At 40.2% G+C, this 17587-nt stretch overlaps 2 protein-coding genes across 9 annotated transcripts; one reads left to right on the top strand and one right to left on the bottom strand.

The window, feature by feature from the left end:
* Positions 1 to 18: 18 nt before the first annotated feature.
* Positions 19 to 12811, top strand: akip1 (A kinase (PRKA) interacting protein 1). 7 transcript variants are annotated; one of them, XR_008570544.1, is made up of 8 exons: positions 153 to 639; positions 3887 to 4067; positions 4137 to 4211; positions 4298 to 4405; positions 7031 to 7156; positions 7450 to 8985; positions 9636 to 10707; positions 12638 to 12811. XR_008570544.1 is itself a non-coding variant. In XM_054777870.1 (5 exons), the coding sequence occupies exons 1-5, from the start codon at positions 632 to 634 to the stop codon at positions 7178 to 7180; spliced, it is 522 nt and encodes a 173-aa protein (XP_054633845.1). In that variant the 5' UTR covers positions 157 to 631; the 3' UTR covers positions 7181 to 7436. The 7 variants fall into 7 exon arrangements, 1 of the variants encoding a protein (XP_054633845.1); XR_008570546.1 differs by lacking the exon at positions 12638 to 12811 and having other exon boundaries at positions 9636 to 9771; positions 10408 to 11025; XR_008570545.1 differs by lacking the exon at positions 12638 to 12811 and having other exon boundaries at positions 9636 to 9925; positions 10408 to 11025.
* Positions 7121 to 17563, bottom strand: c5h11orf16 (chromosome 5 C11orf16 homolog). Of its 2 annotated transcripts, none has more exons than XM_054777867.1 (7): positions 17500 to 17563; positions 13781 to 14411; positions 10630 to 10736; positions 10348 to 10492; positions 9591 to 9834; positions 8534 to 8965; positions 7121 to 7602 (listed from the first exon to the last, which is right to left on the bottom strand). In XM_054777867.1, exons 2-7 carry the CDS (start codon positions 14120 to 14122, stop codon positions 7325 to 7327), a joined length of 1548 nt encoding a protein of 515 aa, XP_054633842.1. In that variant the 5' UTR covers positions 14123 to 14411; positions 17500 to 17563; the 3' UTR covers positions 7121 to 7324. The 2 variants fall into 2 exon arrangements, with proteins under 2 accessions (XP_054633842.1, XP_054633843.1); XM_054777868.1 differs by lacking the exon at positions 7121 to 7602 and adding an exon at positions 7683 to 8299.
* Between the last annotated feature and the right edge of the window lie 24 nt (positions 17564 to 17587).

The following is a 17587-nucleotide window of genomic DNA, read 5'->3' as shown; positions in this document are numbered from 1 at the left end:
GTGTTTATTTCCGGAGGGCGTGGTTTAAAAAGCGAGGGAATTCCTGGTCCTGTCGTGCGAAGAGTGTAATTTTTGTGAGGAGAGAAGAAATGTCTCAGTAGACGTGGACGACGTGACGAGTCAAAGCGAGGTAATGTGGCGAATATTTGACAAGTTGTGTGCGAGCGCGTACGTTTAAAATGATTCATTCGACGTCGTCGCCCGCAGTAAGCGCATTAGCTCGCGCGAGACTTGTTGGCCGTGCTTGCTTGTTGACGTAATGACGTCACTGCTGGCCAAACTTGACAAGTCCAACTGCATTTACTTTTTATTCCTAAACGATGTTTTAATGTGCTAAACAAGTTAAACCGACGAGCGAATGTTTAAGGAGGACAATAAGTCATCAGTAAGCTAGCATCCATTGTCAACCATCTGTTGTTCATGATTGTAATCAACAAGAAAAGTTTAATAATTCAATTTTTTGGGGGGGGTTATTGAAACCATTTAAGGCGCATACAAATAATACAAATAATACAAATGATTTGAGGTGAACTTAATTTGACCTCTAAACGTTTGAATGCCCAACTGATCAGCGTTTCAGTACTTTTTTCACAATTTGCTGTTTCCTGAGCTGAAGGAGCTGAACTGCACAATGAACAGGTGTGTGATCCATGACTCGACCAATACATGCAGTCTCTCATGCAGTTATTTTCTGGAGTATGGGTGTATTTTTGGCATTTGCAGCATTTTCCTGTTACATTACTTTTATGGTGTTTGTGTGTTTTTGCTTTTGGATCATTTCTGTGTTTGGAACATTTGGATTTTGCTGTGAGATTGCCCCAGTTGGCCACCAAATGCTAGCAGTCTATGGCTGTTTTTTTGTGTTGGCCTTGGGCACAATCTAAGAATACAATTTAAAAAAAAAAAAAAAACACCAAAAATGGAAAAAGTAATTTTACGAGTATATTTGGAGAAGAAAGGAAATAATCTCATATTAACAGAAAAAGTTTTATGAGGAAAAGTTTTGTGCAATTTTCTTAGAATAAAGTGGTAATATTGGGGGCGAGGGTCATTACAAATGTCAAGCATAAAGTAGAAATATTAAATAAATAATACTTTAAAAGGTATTATAAGAAACAAAACAAAGAATATGTTGCAGTTTTTACGAGAGAAAAACTGAAGTGTTTGTACAAAAAAAAGGCTAAAATGGGAAGGAAGCAGTACCGTAATTTAATGTGAATATTAGGACAAAAAAGAATTATGTCACAATATTAACAGAAAAAAGTCAGAATCTTAGACAAAATTAATAACTTTACGAGAATAAAGTGGTAATATGAGGGGGAAAATGTAATTTTAGAAGTTTAAATATTGAAGAAATATATATTTTTTTTAAGTTGTCATAATATGAAAAAGCAAACAAAAAGTAAAGTCTCAATTTTGGTTTGGTTTAATTTATTTCAAACACGCATATGTCCGAAAAGGAGTAGGAAGAAGCAGAGCTTATTTAATCCTACCCCCCTTCGTAGCACATCAATTGCTAATACATACGTGTGTACATACAAACACACGCATACATATATACAGACCCTTTCCAAAAAAATTGATCATGGAAAAGTTGTTTAATTTCCATAATTCCATTCAAAAAGTTAAATTTTCAAAGATTAGATTCAGGGCCCACAATTTAAACAATTTCAAGTGTTTGTTTATTTTTACGTAATTTGGGCTTCCAGCTCATAAAACCCACGAAAACAGGAATTCAAAAAATTTGAATACTGTGAAGAAATCACCATTTACTTCAGTTTTTGCAGAAAAAAAAAGAAAGAAATTAGGATCGCATCAAATCAATCAAAATATGGTACTTTCAAAACGATATGTCAATCTTCAATACTTGGTTGGGAATCCCTTTGCCTTAATCACTGCCTCGATGCGACGTGGCATTGAAGCAATCAGCCTGTGGCATTGCCTGGGAGTTATGGAAGCCCAGATTTCCTTGATGCTTGCTGTCAGCTCTTCTTTGTTGTTGGGTCTGGTGCCCCTCATTTTCCTCTTGAGAATACCCCATAGATTCTCAATGGGGTTTAGGTCCGGTGAGTTGGCTGGCCAGTCAAGCACTGTGATGGCATGGGCATCAAACCAGGTTTTGGTGCTTCTGGCGGTATGGGCAGGGGCCAGGTCCTGCTGGAAGATGAAATCTGCATCTCCATACAGATCCTCAGCAGAAGGAATCATGAAGTCCTCTAAAACATTCTGGTAGACTGTTGCGCTGACCTTGGATTTAAGAAAGCAGAGTTTACCAACACCTGCACCGGACATTGCACCCCAAATCATGACAGACTGTGGATATTTCACACTGGACCTCAGGTAGCTTGGGTTCTGTTCCTCACCAGTCTTCCTCCAAACCCTTGGACCTTGATTCCCAAATTAAAGGCACACTTTACTTTCATCGGAAAAGAGGACCTTGGACCACTGGCCAACAGTCCAGTCCTCCTTCTCCTTGGCCCAGAGGAGACGCTTCCTATCTTGGCTCAGGTTCAGAAGTGGCTTGACCCGAGGAACCCGACAGTTGTAGCCCATCTCCCGGATGCGTCTGAATGTGGTGGTTTTTGAAGCTGTGACTCCCGCCTCATTCCACTCTTTCTGGATCTCTGCCAGATTCTTGAATCTTCCCTGTTTGATAATCCGCTGAAGCCCACGGTCATCTCTTTTGCTGGTGCATCTTCTCCTGCCACATTTTGCCCTTCCTCTAGACTTTCCATTGATATGCTTGGACACAGCACTCTGTGAACAACCAGCCTCCTTAGCTATGAACTTTTGTGGCTTACCCATCCTATGGAGGGTATCAATGATGGTCTTCTGGCCAGTTGTCATGTCTGCCGTCTTCCCCATATTGAACCCAACTGAGACAATTGAACCAAACTGAAGCAATTTAATGACACCTGGGGAAGCCTGTGCAGGTGATTTGAGTTTAGTAGATGATTAGTGTGTGACACTCAGTTTAAAACATTCATGCCCTGAAAAATTTGGGCTGATTTCTTCACAGTATTCTAATTTTTTGAATTCCTGTTTTTGTGGGTTTAATGAGCTGGAAGCCCAAATTATGTAAAAATAAACAAATAAATACTTGAAATCGTTTAAATTGTGGGCCCTGAATCTATAATCTATGAAAGTTTAACTTTTTGAATGGAATTATGGAAATTAAACAACTTTTCCATGACAAAATATTATGAGAAAAATATTTACGACAGGAAAGTTTCAATATTTGTACAATAAAAAACAGCAGGAATGTCATTTTATGAGAATATTAGGAGCACAAAGGAAAATCATAATCAAAGGGAAGTCATAATATTAACAGAAAAAAGTTGGAATCTTGTGAGGAAAAATGGTGTAGCTTAACAAGAATAAAGTGGTAATATTATGAGGGGAAAAATGTCATTTTAGAACAATAAAGTAGAATTAGTAGTCATCTTTATCTTTATAATCTTTAATGTTAAAGATATTTTTTGTAAAAAGAATAGAGAAAACAAAGAATAAAGTTGCAGTTTTTTTGGTTAGGTTGGAGAATAAAGTTATAATATGACAATAAATTCCAAATAGAAGAAACATTTATATGAGAATGTTTAAATATTTATTTTAAAAACCAGCAAACATGGAAATATCGAGCAAAAAAGTGTCATGTAAAAAGAAAAGGTTTGTACCAATGATACGTTTTGTCACCTATAACAAACACAAAGCTGAGATGCAAACTGTCTTTTCTTTAAATATATACTGTAACTTCTTAGCATAGCGACAGGTATTGGTTTCCAACATGTGAGGTCACCTGGGATAGGCTCCAGCTCCCCTTCACCCTGAACAGGATAAGCGGTAGAAAATGGATGGATTTTAAAGGTGTTGGTCTTCTCCTCCTCAGGCGTGACCAGGCCTTGTTGATGTCGACGCTAGTCTGGCTGGAGTCTACCCTGCAGCGCTCTGCCCGCCTGGGCCTAGAGGTGCTGGAGCGAGCCTCCAAACGGAAGATGGTCTTGATGACTCCTCCAGAGACCTACACTACTGACACGTCTGAAGATGAAGCAGTACAAAGCAGTACAAATGTGAGTCTGTCTTCTTCGTGACGCGCTTTATGTGACCACCATCTCTCAGTCTTTTATGTTGTTGTTCAGAAAGGCTTGACAGACCTGGAGGAGGCCTTTGCCACCATCGCAGAGTTTATGGCGCGGACCAGCTATCATTGCAAAGTCAGTGGCCTTCCTGTCTGCACTCCAGCGCTGTTTGCAGCAGGCACTAAATCAGTGTCGCCGCTTGTTGACTGTTTGTGTTGCAGAAGTTCTACCAGGCGGCAGGATGCACGGGCAAATCCAACATAGAGAAGAAACATGTGGCTCGCTTCCATAAGCATATGAATGCTGCTTCACCTCCACTCGGGAAACACGTGAGTACAACACTTGCACTTTGACGTGAGATGATGAAATAAACTAAAATATATGTCTCGACCGCGACACAAGGGGTGTCAAGATAGGCTAGGTTATAACAATTTTAAGACCAGTTGAAAAATTGCAAGAATTTACATTTTGCACTGTTTGATCTTAAGAGGTTCTAAGTAGAGTTTCAAAATTCAAAAATAAGTAACAGGAGTGAGACAAAAACAAATTTTGAGTAAGCAATTGAATGCAAGCAAGCATTAAAGTGAAGTAGGCTGTTTATCAGCTTAAGACCACAGCTTTTAAAACCCCAAATCTTGGCATAAATGTGGATTCAATGTCATTTTCTGTCAGGTATTCACACTGTCACGATCTCTTGATGACAAAGGCAAAACTTTCTCCCATTTGAACACGGTGAGATTGTTGAGCTCCATAAGCAAGGCCTCTCACAGTGCGCCATTGCTGCTGAGCTTAGACGCACTAAGACAGTCATTTTAAACCTATTAAAAGACTCTGAGTGTTATGGAACAAAAAAAAATAAGTGGTAGACCTAAAAAGAAATGGGCCGGAGGATCCCATTGGCTGTCCGTCGAGACAAAGCGCGATCCTCGGCCCAAATAAACCTTGTTACTAATGCCGAGTGCTGTCCAATAATCATCAGACTGCATCTGCAAGAGAAGGGTTTTAAGAACAAAAAACGTTTTCAAAGGTCTTGTCTTCTTCAACGCCACAAAATTTGGAATTTGCACAAGAGCACCAAAATGAATGGACATTGAAAGGTGGAAGAAAGCTTTATTCTTTGATGAGAAAAAATGTAACCATGATGGTCCTGATGGTTTCCAACATTACTGGCATGACAAGGAGAGCCCAACTGAGTTGTTTTCCACACTGTACAGTGGAGGGGGCACCATCATGATCTGGGGTGCTTTTTCCTTCAATGGAACAATGGCGCTTCAGGTTGTGCAGGGGCGTCAAACGGCAGAAGGCTATGTGGAGATGTTGCAGGGGGCATCCCTCATGACTGAGGGCCATCGTCTGTGTGGTAATGGCTGGCTAGTTCAACAGGACAACATTGCAGTTCACAATGCCTGCCTGACAAAAAACATCTTCCAGAGAAAGAACTTCACTCTTTTGGACCATGGCGTGTTCCCCTGATCTAAATCCAATTGAAAACATTTGGGGGTGGATTGCAAGGACAGTTTTACAAAAATGGACATCAGCTCCAGACAGTGGATGCCCTCTATGAAGCCATCTTCACCACCTGGAGCAACGTTCCCACTAACCTCCTGGAAACACTGGCATCAAGCATTCCAAAACCAATTTGTGAGGTGATTAACAAGAACGGCAAAGCCACTCATTATTGTGGTTTTTTTTTAACATTTTATTTCTATTTTAGGGTGGTTTTCTGTTGTTTTTTTAGCTATGGTCTTAAACGTTTGATCACCTGATGAACAGCCTATTTCACTTTAATGCTTGTTTGCAATAAATTGCTTACTAAAAATTTTTATTTTTGTCATGCTCCCATTTCTTCCTTTTGCATTTTGAAGCTCTATGTAGAACCTCCTCAAGATCCAACCGTGCAAAATGTAAATTCTTGCAATTATTCAACCGGTCCTAAAATTTTGATCAAGAGTCCTGTATGTTTAAAAAGAAAAAACACGTTGTAGGTATTATAGGTGACAAAGCGTATAATAACATTTCACCTTACGTTCCTGATTTGCTCGTTTTTAATATTAATTTTAATATTTTTACTTTTTTAATATTAATACAAATATTTCAATTTTCTTCTTGCTAATTTTTTTTTTCTCTGAATATTTTGACTTAATTCTTATAATAAAATTAGAATAATGATTTTTTTCCCCAAAATGTTTGTTGTAATATTACACCTTTCAAAAATAAGGTTTTTAACTTTATACTTCGAAAATAAAATTTACCACTTTATTCTCGTAACATGACACTTTTTGGATCGTAAGAAGCAAACTTTTTTCTGTTAATACTATGACTTAATATCTCATTTATTACTGCTCATTTTTCATGTTTGCTTGGTTTTTTTTTCAGGGTCCATTTTGAAAATATTTATTTTGTAAACGAGGTAAACCAAAACCATGTAGATGCTAATAAGTTGTACATTCAGGTGCATGTCAATAAATTTGAATATGGTGTATAAATTAATTGATTTCAGGATTTTTTTCACAAGACTTCTTGACCATTTTTCACATTTTATGAGATACTGAATTTGTGTTTTATTTACTAGCCATAAGCAGTAGTCATCAAAATGACTAAGAAATATATTATTGAAATATTTCAGACTGTGTAGTGAAGCTCTAGAATTGAAGACTTTCACCTTTTGAATTGAACTACTGAAATAAATGAGCTTTTCAAAGATATCCGTTAAATTCTCAGTACATTAAAATATCTTTGAAAAGATCATTTATTGAGATGCGCTCGTGTGTCAAGAAAAAACAGCTTGCATGTCAGCTTTTGCGTTAGACGACCAAGTCTAACGTCCTGTCTGTGTATATTCTTCTAATGTTTTGATTGGAAGAAGCGTCGCTAAAAAGCCAAAGAAAGGCTTTGATGTTCGCTGAGTTGAAGTGTTGGGTGACGTCATGCTTACAGTATTAACTTATCTTCAGGGTAAAAGGTCGAGAGCAGCGGAGGATTTCTACATTGAGGTTGCTCCTGGAGCGTACTCTGTCAGCGCCAGCCTTCCGGGCTCACGGCAGCAAACTAAGATGGTCGACCTCAACGCTGGCGAGACGGTCAGCCTCACGTTTAAGCTCTGACCTGGCCACAGCAAGACTGTCACCAGTGATGCAATGGTTTACACTTATTTTTATGTCCAAGTGCTGTCTCAGTGTTTTAATCCACACAAAATCATGCAACAGTGTCAAAATAAAGTGTCTTTTTTTAATAAGAGAATGTGATGTCTAACATCTTGTGGAGGCAGCTCTCGAATTACTGCTGGATTGACATCCTCGTCTATGACCTGATGTTTGACGTTTAAATGAAGTCACTCCAAAAGCGGGGCCGATGTTTGCCATTCTTCCCCTAGAACCAGACATGGACTGAGACACAGGGCTGTGATTGGGCATAGAACCAGGAAGTGACTGAAACTGAGAGCTGTGATTGGGCGAGGCGCTGCTCTGCGGAATAGGGACGTTGGATCTTGCCGACGATGACGACGATGACGACGATGCCGCCCTCACTGGCGAGAAACACAAACATGATCGCACATCATGCTATTTCAATATTAGGGTGTCCAAACTTTACCAGCCAAAACGTTGACGAATGCAGTGGGAGCCACTTTGCTACATTTTGTGCATTAAAGATACTAAAGGCAATTCAATGTACTGTATGTGTGTATGTAGGTCAGTATATGCTAAGATATCAGAACAAAACATCCACACCTTAGCTTTGTGTTATAGGTGACAAAACAAATGTAATATCAATTATTATTTTTAAAATATGCCCAGGGCCAATAGAAAATGAGCTGCAGGCCAAATATGCCCCCCAGGGCTGCATTTTGGACACCCCAAAAACTGGTATTGTTAACAAGGGCCAGGGATGTCCAAAGTGTGGCCTGGGGACCATTTGCTATCAAAAATCCCAGAAAAAATGTGGATAATAGAGCCAAGAGCCACAATGTAAGAGACAAAGCTGAAAATGCTTTTTAATAACTAATGTTCTAATATGTTTTCTTAGCCTGTTCACAAATTTTAAAAAATACATAAAAATATCAAAATGGTCCCCAACATCGTCTCATTTTTTAGCATACGGCCCTCGTTGGACTTGAGTTGAACAAGAGTTATTACAAACGGATATAGATTTTTATAAGCCTCTTGTTTGAGCATATTTTAACACAGAAAATTCCCTTTCATCGCTAGTGAATGTCATTCTTCACCCTGGGGAAAAAAAACATTAAAACTTAGTTTATACACATTGAGAAAGAATTTAATTTTCATTACTGGACTACAAAATTATTTTTGTGGACACCCTGTTTCTGCATATTTCCAGTGAATAATGCATATTAATAATAAAATTCATACATATAAATGATGATCCAATTTAGTATGGTGGCACTTTGCTGAGTGCTCATGTCATTTTGAACAGGATGTGTCAGTGTGGTGTATCCAAACCTCGTTGTGTGCATTGCGGTTCGGGACCTGTTCTTCTCCAGTACCTCCACGGAAGACGTTGCTGGGTTCCACGTCTTTTAACGGCAGGAAGAAGCGCACCCTCATCGTCAGAGGAGGATGATAGTGCCACATTAGTGTCATCCTCCATTACATCATCAGTCTGTGTCGTGTCACATCCATTTATTCTTTCCAGGCTGGACCCAACGTTCCATCTGTTGTATGCAGAGCAGGACCAACACTTTGTGGAGGGGTGCAAGCAGCATGCAGACACACACCATGAGCTGCAAGAACCATGGAGAGATGACGTCTGTTTGTGGAGCTCCAGCACTATTCTACTATAATGAGGGGCTGAAATAGGCTGAACCAGACTGGCTGGGACCAGAGAGATGCACACGTGCCACATTTGCACCTGAAGCATGCTTTGGACCTCTCCTGAAGGACAAAAAGGATAAGTAAATGGTTTATTTTCTTATAAACACACTCATCACTAATACACATATCAGCAACTACAGGGTCAGGCAAAATGATCTGACTCATTTGTAGGGTAAGTAAAAGGCAAATAAAGTAAAGAAACAAGAAAGTGCTTTTATTTTCAAAAAGTACATATAATGCCATTCTGTTTCATTATGTTTTCAAAATTAAATCTGTCAAATGGGATCCATTATTGTCCACACACTCAATGCAGAGCCAGCAGCTCTGAAGTTGGTAACCCATAACAAGATGGTGTTTCCAGCTGGTACGGGATCACGTCTACCAAGATTGACGTGCAAACGGAACGCTCGTTGTGTTGCAGTTACAGATTTGTTTGTTTTGATAAACGTTTCCACAATGAAAGCGCGATGCTCACCAGTCCAATTCATGGCAGCAACTGAAAACAAAAAACAATGGCATTATAAAGAAACAAAGCAAAATGGCATTATATGAAAAAAATGGCATTATATGTACTTTTCGAAAATAAAAACACTTTTTTGTTTCTTTACTTTATTTGCCTTTTATTTAACCTACAAATGTGTCAGATCATTTTGCCTGACCCTGTAGTTGGAAAATGTCACCTGACCTCCACAAGTGTCTCCATGCACCCTTACAGCTGTCACTCTTCCAGGGCCGTATCTACGCAGGTGTGGTTCCCATGGTGACAGGACAGCATCTCCACAGTGCAGGGAAGCTGGGCTTGTCTCACAGTGTTTGACCATGTCGGGGGAGCAAACCAGCTGCTGCTGCTGCCGCCGCCAGGGGAAGTCAGCACCCAAAATGACACTTCCTGAACAGTCAAACTCCACTACCCACACTCCCCTGTGACCCTGTTTGAACAGAAAAGCATGTACTTACTGCATTTAAACACAAAATTATGGAGGCCCGTTTCCACAACTGAAAGAAAAAAAAATTCCAATGGTAAGTCAGAATTATGAGATCGAAAAATCTAAATAATGAAATAAAAGGTCATAATTTTGAGATTAAAAGTTAAAATTACGAGATGAAAAGTCATAATTACGAGATAAAAAGTTGAAATTACAAGATGAAAAGTCATAATTATGAGATAAAAATTCAAAATTATGAGATACATGGTCGCATGGCACTTGGCAGTTTGTGTCTCATAATTTAAATTTTTTATCATAATTTTATCTCATATTTGATCTCTTCCATATTATTTTGACTTACCATTTGGGATATTTTTTTAACAGTGGCAGAACGGGGCTACCATACAAAATGGTAATAACGACAAAGACATTTCCTTCCACTGCGTGGTGCTAATTTAACATGTGATGAGTTGAAGTTGATGAGAGCAGGACAACGTTTTCAGTGTCTATGTTCACCTGCACTTGCTGTATGACAGTAGCAAGGTAATAAAAAGCATCTATCTCCTTCCTGGCCAGCACCCGACAACCTGGAAAGAACTCAGAACTGGACAATGTTCTGGCTGGAAGCTCGCAGGAAGTAGCTGGATGGAGTAGGTGACCCCTGGAGGCCAAAAGGAAGTCAACAAAGAGCTGAAGTTGCCGTTTGCTGTGCTGTTTATTCATGTCAGTTTGCAGACAGTACAAGATGATATTGTTTGTTTTTTGGATGGTTTGGATGCTGTTCCCATGGAGACCAACCTGAACAGCAGTGTGGATGTTCTTCCCTGTGCTGGAAGGCAGGCAGAGATGGGTGGACAGCAACACTGGACTGCACAGGTATTTTCTGCACAGTGAAGCGGGACTGGCTGAGCACAAAAATACAAGCATATTTTAGTCCTGACACTCATGCAACCTCGGAAAAAAAACTTTGGACCTGTTTAGGGCCCCATCACATATTGGCTGTCTACAGCCATGCAGATTTTCATTTCAAAGTAATAGGGGTGTAAAGGTTAGGTGTGTCCCAATCCACATTTTTTGGCTTCCGATCCCATTTTTTTAAAAATAGTCTTGCCGATTCTCTCCGGTACCAATCCCTTTAAAAAAAAAAAAATAAAAAAATTGTAACATTCATGTTACAAACAAGAATATGTGGAATTTATTATGGTTATGAAAATAGCTCTTCAAAGCATTAAAAATAATGCAACCAAAGTATTGCTGAATGTACTTTATTATACAGCATGGCCAACAATATTGTTTGGCTTTTGTAACTCATCCAAGCTCATCCAATAAAAGTCCATCCAATAAATAAAATTTGAAAAAATGGACGTGCAAATACTTTTAAGGTAGGACTAATCATTTGACACGGTTATAGATCAATTTGTGGTGTGAGTTAGAATATATGACATTTTTTAACAAACTCTCTTCAACTTTATTGACCGTCATTAGTATAAACAACCAGCGGTTAGAGCAGCACTTCCCCTGCAAGCGCACTGCAGCATGACAGCAGTCAGGGCACAGTGAGGGGGAACTACCGCTGGAGCTACGGAGCCCAATATCCAACATCCAACGTGAAACAAACTTCACCACGGTCCACCGCGGACATGTCTGCATGGCGCTGCTGCGTTTTCTTCTTGTTGCGGATGTCAGGAGTCGAGTGGCAACCAGCTTTGGGGTGGCGTAGAGTTACGAACATTATATGGCAACCGAATCGGCCCGATCTCGTGGCGGAAGCCGATATTATCCGATCTTCAAAATACAGCGGATCGATTGATCCTGAAGATCGGATTGGGATATCCCCAGTAACGGTACATGTATTCACAATCAGTTTGGTACGACCGGAGACAAAAAGCGTGTGAAAACATGAAAAGCATGACAAATATGTTGACAACGACAAATGAACATTTTCTGTCGCTTCTTTGTCATTTTTGGTAATGTCACAGACGAGACTGAGTGCTTTGACGTGGGGGATGGGCCCACAGCAGCGCCCGCTGGTTGTTGAGAAGAGCGATACGTACTTTCATGTCAGAGTCTCTGTTAGAAAGCCCACAATTTTTTTACCTCATTTTTTGATAATGTTTTTTGTCAAGCATCAAGATTTCTCACTTTGTTGGGCGATCCATAGCACCACGGTATCGTGCTATGAAATGCATGTGCCACCTCACCTGTACATAACTTTCACAGCTTTATGAATCCACCAACTAGAAGATAAACTGCCGTGTTCTTTAACTTGAACACACACATCAACACCTTTGCCAGTACAATCCCAAGAGACATCTGGCTTTTGAGAGCCTCCTCTGTTTAAGTCTCCGATTTGTCACTAGTTGCTTGTTAGAAAAAGAGTATATGGAGGGGTCTGATTACTCGCTAAATATAGTGAGCGACACTGATCCCTCCTGCTACATCTTCCTATTCTCTGGCAGGCCACTTTGTGGCCACGGGAATGACTATCGCCCTATAGCACTCACTCCTATTGTTATGAAGTGCTTTGAAAGAATAGTCATGACCCACATCAAAAAGAGCATCCCGGCGGCAACTGTGGACCCTCTACAGTTTGCATATCGCCAGAACCGGTCCACGGATGATGCAGTCAACACTGCCATCCACACAGCCCTTTCTCACCTACAGGGCCAGGACACATACGTCAGAATGCTATTTATAGACTATAGCTCTGCTTTTAATACAGTCTGCCCCCACAAACTCACAAATAAGCTCCTCACACTTGGCCTGTCTCCCTCCCTCTGTAACTGGGTGTTTAACTTTCTCACAGGCAGGCCCCAGTCAGTCAGAGTCCACAATCGCACATCCAGCTCAAGAATTGTGAGCACTGGGACCCCACAGGGGTGGGTGCTGAGTCCACTCCTCTACACGCTCTTCACCTACGATTGCGTGGCCTCCCAGAACAACACCAGCATCATTAAATTTGCAGATGACACTACAGTCATCGGACTGATCACTGGTGGTGTTGAAACATCATACAGAAGAGAGGTGGCGGACCTCATAGCTTGGTGTCGTGATAACAATCTCCTTCTCAATACAGATAAGACTAAAGAGATGATCATCGACCCAAGAACAAGGGAAAAGGAGCCGCATAGACCCCTGTTTATTGATGAGACTGAGGTGGAGAGGGTGAAAACCTGCAAGTTCCTTGGCACACACATCAGCGAGGACCTCGCCTGGTCTCACAACACCCAACAAATTCTGAAGAAGTCCCAAAGGAGACTGTACTTCCTGAGAAGACTGAGGAAATTTGGCATGTCCACTAAAATCCTGAGTTGCTTCTACAGATGCACTATGGAAAGTGTCCTTACCGCCTCCATCACTGTTTGGTACGGTAACTGTACAACACGTGATAGGAAGGCACTCCAGCGGGTGATCAAGACCTCACAGAACATTGTTGGGGCAGCCCTCCCCTCATTGCAAGACATTTATAAAACTAGAATCCTATGAAGAACACACAACCTCATCAAGGACAGCACACATCCACAACACTCATTATTCACACTCCTACCGTCAGGCAGACGCTCCAGGAGTTTGAAGTCCAGGACCACAAGGCTGGCAAACAGCTTTTACCCACAGGCCATCAGGCTCCTCAACGAAGCACTCGCACACGCCGCACGCAACACACGCACACACTCATAGCACTTTATTTATTTGTATTATTTACTTGTATTAATGTCTCTTCTGTTGTTGTTGCTTAATTTATTGGTATATATGTTTATGTTTCTTATGTTCTTATTCTTTCATTTGTTTTCTTTCTTTTCTTGGGAGAATGAACAGAATAAGATTTTCATTGCATGGTATAACCATGCACATGACAATAAAACTCTCTTGAATCTTGAATCTTTGAGTGAGGATGAACAGGAAGTGCCAAATCTATTTGTGGCAGGCTGGATGGTAAACACCGAAGTACCTGGTCCAGGTCACCGCAGTGATTGACAGGAATCACATAACAGCTCCCTCCTGTGGCGCAAGTCAGACCGTGCAGGTAGTTTCTTGTGTGGACATCCAGTTGACGTCCCTCGTCCAACAGGTAAAACATGTTGACGGGCCTCCCAGCCACTAAGTCGGGCAGCACCCTCAGGGCGGCAGCCGCCTGGTCAGGCAGGGAGGTGCTGAGCAGCTGGACCACCTGGCATGATGGGTCTGCAAGGGCCAGAGTCAGGGCAGACAGGAAGTCCTTTCCTGGGCCACAGGTGATGGAGCGAATCCAGGACAGGGCTGTGTACACGGAGTGGGCGGTGCAGGGGCGCATGTAGGGGGACCAGCAGTTTACCTGTCATGGGGGGCGGGCAAAATCAGACCCCCACAAAACACTTTGGAACGACACCTTCATCCTTACCTTTCCTGAGAAGGACACCATGTTGAAGAGCGAGTCCCTGCGGGAAGCTTTGCTCACAAGAGTCTGAACCAGAAGCTCCTTCACAGACTCCAGACCAGCTTGCATGTCGGCTGAACAGTCCAACACAAACGTGGTGTTACCGCCTGGCTGACCCAGGGCCAGTGGGACCAGTGGAGCCAGTGTCGACTGCCTGGACGCCATTCTTGACCAAAAGCATATACAGTAAACCATACAGACATTGTGCCGTTACAAACGTAACGCTCAAACGCAACATCATACTAGGAGACCTCGCTCATATTTTGTAAGTAAATCGGGAGTACACTGTATACGCAGATAAATAGTAGGGCTGCACGAATCGCGGTTTTCTTGCTGGAATGATTTTTCATACACGTACACCAAATTCGTGTCCATGTGCATGCGTGATCTTTCTGTCGTTCTTCATAGGAGGTCCCAGAAGGACAGTGGACGGGGTTTTTGAAGTGAATAGAAAGACAGAAAATAATCCATCAAGTCAAAAACATCTCACCCTGGCTCACTTCACAATAGTCGTGCACTTAATAAAGACATGTAAAAAAAAAAGTCAATTCATGAATGCGATCGCCCTTCTAGGGTAGGGTAGAACCGGGGCAACGGAGCCAACACACCCTGGCCGGCGAGGCTCACTGGGGAGGAAGTGTTGGCCGTCATGCTAACAGTGCAGCATGAGTGACAGCATTTGTTTGTGATGCAGCTCGTTAAGTTGAATTTTAGGTCGCATTTATTTGTGCAGCCCTTATAGAAAGATACTTTACTGATCCTTTGCAAGAAACTACTTTGCTACAGCATCCACTTTTATAGACAGTTCAGTACAAATAATACAAATGAATAAGACTAGTCAAAAAATAAACAACCTCCTATTTATGTATTACCGATACTTGTGTGTAAGTACTGTGCAATCACAGCATAAATAAGCAGAGTTTATATAGGTTATATCAGGAGCGTCTACAGTGCAGCCCAGGGGCCATTTGTGGCCCGCGCCTATTTTTTTATTGTCCTGTGGCACAGTCTAAAAAGAAAGAAAGAAAAAGCAGTAATATTGAAAGAACAAAGTCCAAATGTTATAAAGTTATCATCTAAATGAGAAAAAGTAATAATTTTACGAGTGTAATGCTATATTCTGAGGAAAAATCATAAAGCATAAAGCAAAAGGAAAGCATAACGTTTATTATGAAATATAAATATTATGAATGTGAGCGTGAATGATTGTTTGTCTACATGTGCCTTGCAATTGGCTGGCGACCAATCCCTGGTGTACCCCGCCTCTCATCCGAAGTCAGCTAGGATAGGCTCCAGCATACCCCCACGACCCTAATGTAAATAAACGGCAGAGAAAATTGATGGATGGAAGTTCAAATATTAAGGAAAAAAATCCATCCATCCATATTCTTGTAATATTATGAAAAACGAATATAACAAAATTGAGTTGAAGCTTTTGTAAAATTAGGATGGGGAAAAGTGAAAATATTATGGGAATAAAGACATAATATTACATTAAAATATTTTACAAAAAGAAAGTTAAAATAGTTGAAAAAAACCAGCAGATATGTAAAAAAGAAAAGCGCTGTAATTTCACAAGAATGGACTCAAAATATTAAGAGGAAAAACTCGTAATACAGTATCATGAAAAAAAATAATAGTAGCATAGGGATGAAAAATGTTAGTTTTTAAAAGTCGTAATATTATGAGAAACAAAGAAAACAAAATAAAGCTGTAATTGTTGTAAAATTAGGTTGGGGAAAAAGTTTAAATATGGGGGGTAAAGTCAGAATATTACAAGAAGAAAATTGATGAAGATTATTTAAGAAAAAAGTCAAAATATTTGAAAAATTCAAAAAACAGCGACAATGGGAAAAAAGAGCAAAGGGCAAAGATGACACTAATAATACCCATATGGAAAAGAAATAGAAAAACCTTTTTTTTTTATGTAAACTTTCAGTCACAATGTTTCATCTATTGTGCATCATATGATTTACTCTTAAAAGTGGCCACTTTTGCATTTTTTACATACAAGATAATAAAATACATTTCATAAGAATCATGTGAAAACTATGTATGTGGTATATAAGGAAATTACACGTCAACATACCATACCATATATGGTTCATATTATTTTTAAATTATAGTTACTATAGTTATAGATTACTATTTTAAAAATATATACAACATGTACGGAACATACCATTGTTATGAACGGCCAAGGCCGTGATACAGGAATCCAAAATGCAGAGTCGAATAAGTGAAACAGAAAAGGTCTCTAATACAAAAATGGATAACAAAAAGGTACCAAAAACAACAAAAGAAACAAAGTACAACCAAAATACATCCGGACCTAGTCGCGGGAAACAGTAACAAAAAACACTGCTAGCAAGGTGAGCTGAGCAGGGAAAAATACAGACAAGAAACAAAAAGAGCTGCTAACAAAAAACTAGCAGAAGTACCAAAGAATACAGCTACTGCTGAAGACATCAAGCAGGCAGGTAGGTAGGTACTTACAGGTGAGCAGAGCGAGGGTCAGAAAGCCAAAACACAATGCACAAGAACAAGCTGGAAGGAGCTGAACAGGGTGTAGCAAAGGGACAATCTGACACTGGATATGAGTAAGCACACAGCTTAAATAGAACGACTAATCAGGCACAGGTGAAGATGATCAGCAATCAGGGTGCTCAGGAGTGTGCTGCAACAGAGAAGCAGTAGAAGGCAGTACCGCAGCACACAATCCTGACAACCATACCATATATGGTTCATATTATTTTTAAATTATAGTTACTATAGTTCTAGATTACTATTTTAAAAATATATGCAACATGTATGGAACATATGTTGACGTGTGATTTCCTTATATACCACATTATTATCTTTCCAGAGTAAATCATATAAGCGTTATATGATGCACAATATATGAAACAAACTGAAGGTGACTGAAAGTTTACATTTTTAAAATAAATGTTTTCTATTTCTTTTCCATATGGGCACGCCTTTTTGCATATATCACAAAGCTGTGATGCAGTTTTGTCTTGAAATATATATAACTAGTATATATAGAGTGGCTTTGCAAAATATCCAAGTGGCCCTTGCATCCTTTCATTTTTCACTATGTGGTCCTTGCAGGAAAAGGTTTGGACACCCTTGGGTTGAAGTGCAGTATAGTATAGTAAGAGTATGAGGTATTTATGATGTCCTAAATGAAATGAGGGTTTGTCGGCCATTAAGAGTGAAGTGCGTGAGGTAAAACAAAGTGAATATTTTCCTACCTAATAAGTTTCTTCTCTCAGTCAGCTGCTGGTGATGACAAGCCTCTCCTTCCTTGTCTTGTTGACCGTTTTCCATGGAGACGCCACT

Source organism: Dunckerocampus dactyliophorus, chromosome 5, assembly GCF_027744805.1.
Source record: "Dunckerocampus dactyliophorus isolate RoL2022-P2 chromosome 5, RoL_Ddac_1.1, whole genome shotgun sequence".
Lineage (NCBI taxonomy): Eukaryota > Metazoa > Chordata > Actinopteri > Syngnathiformes > Syngnathidae > Dunckerocampus > Dunckerocampus dactyliophorus.
Note: the sequence above shows the minus strand (reverse complement) of the source record. Positions and strands in the feature narration are given on the sequence as shown.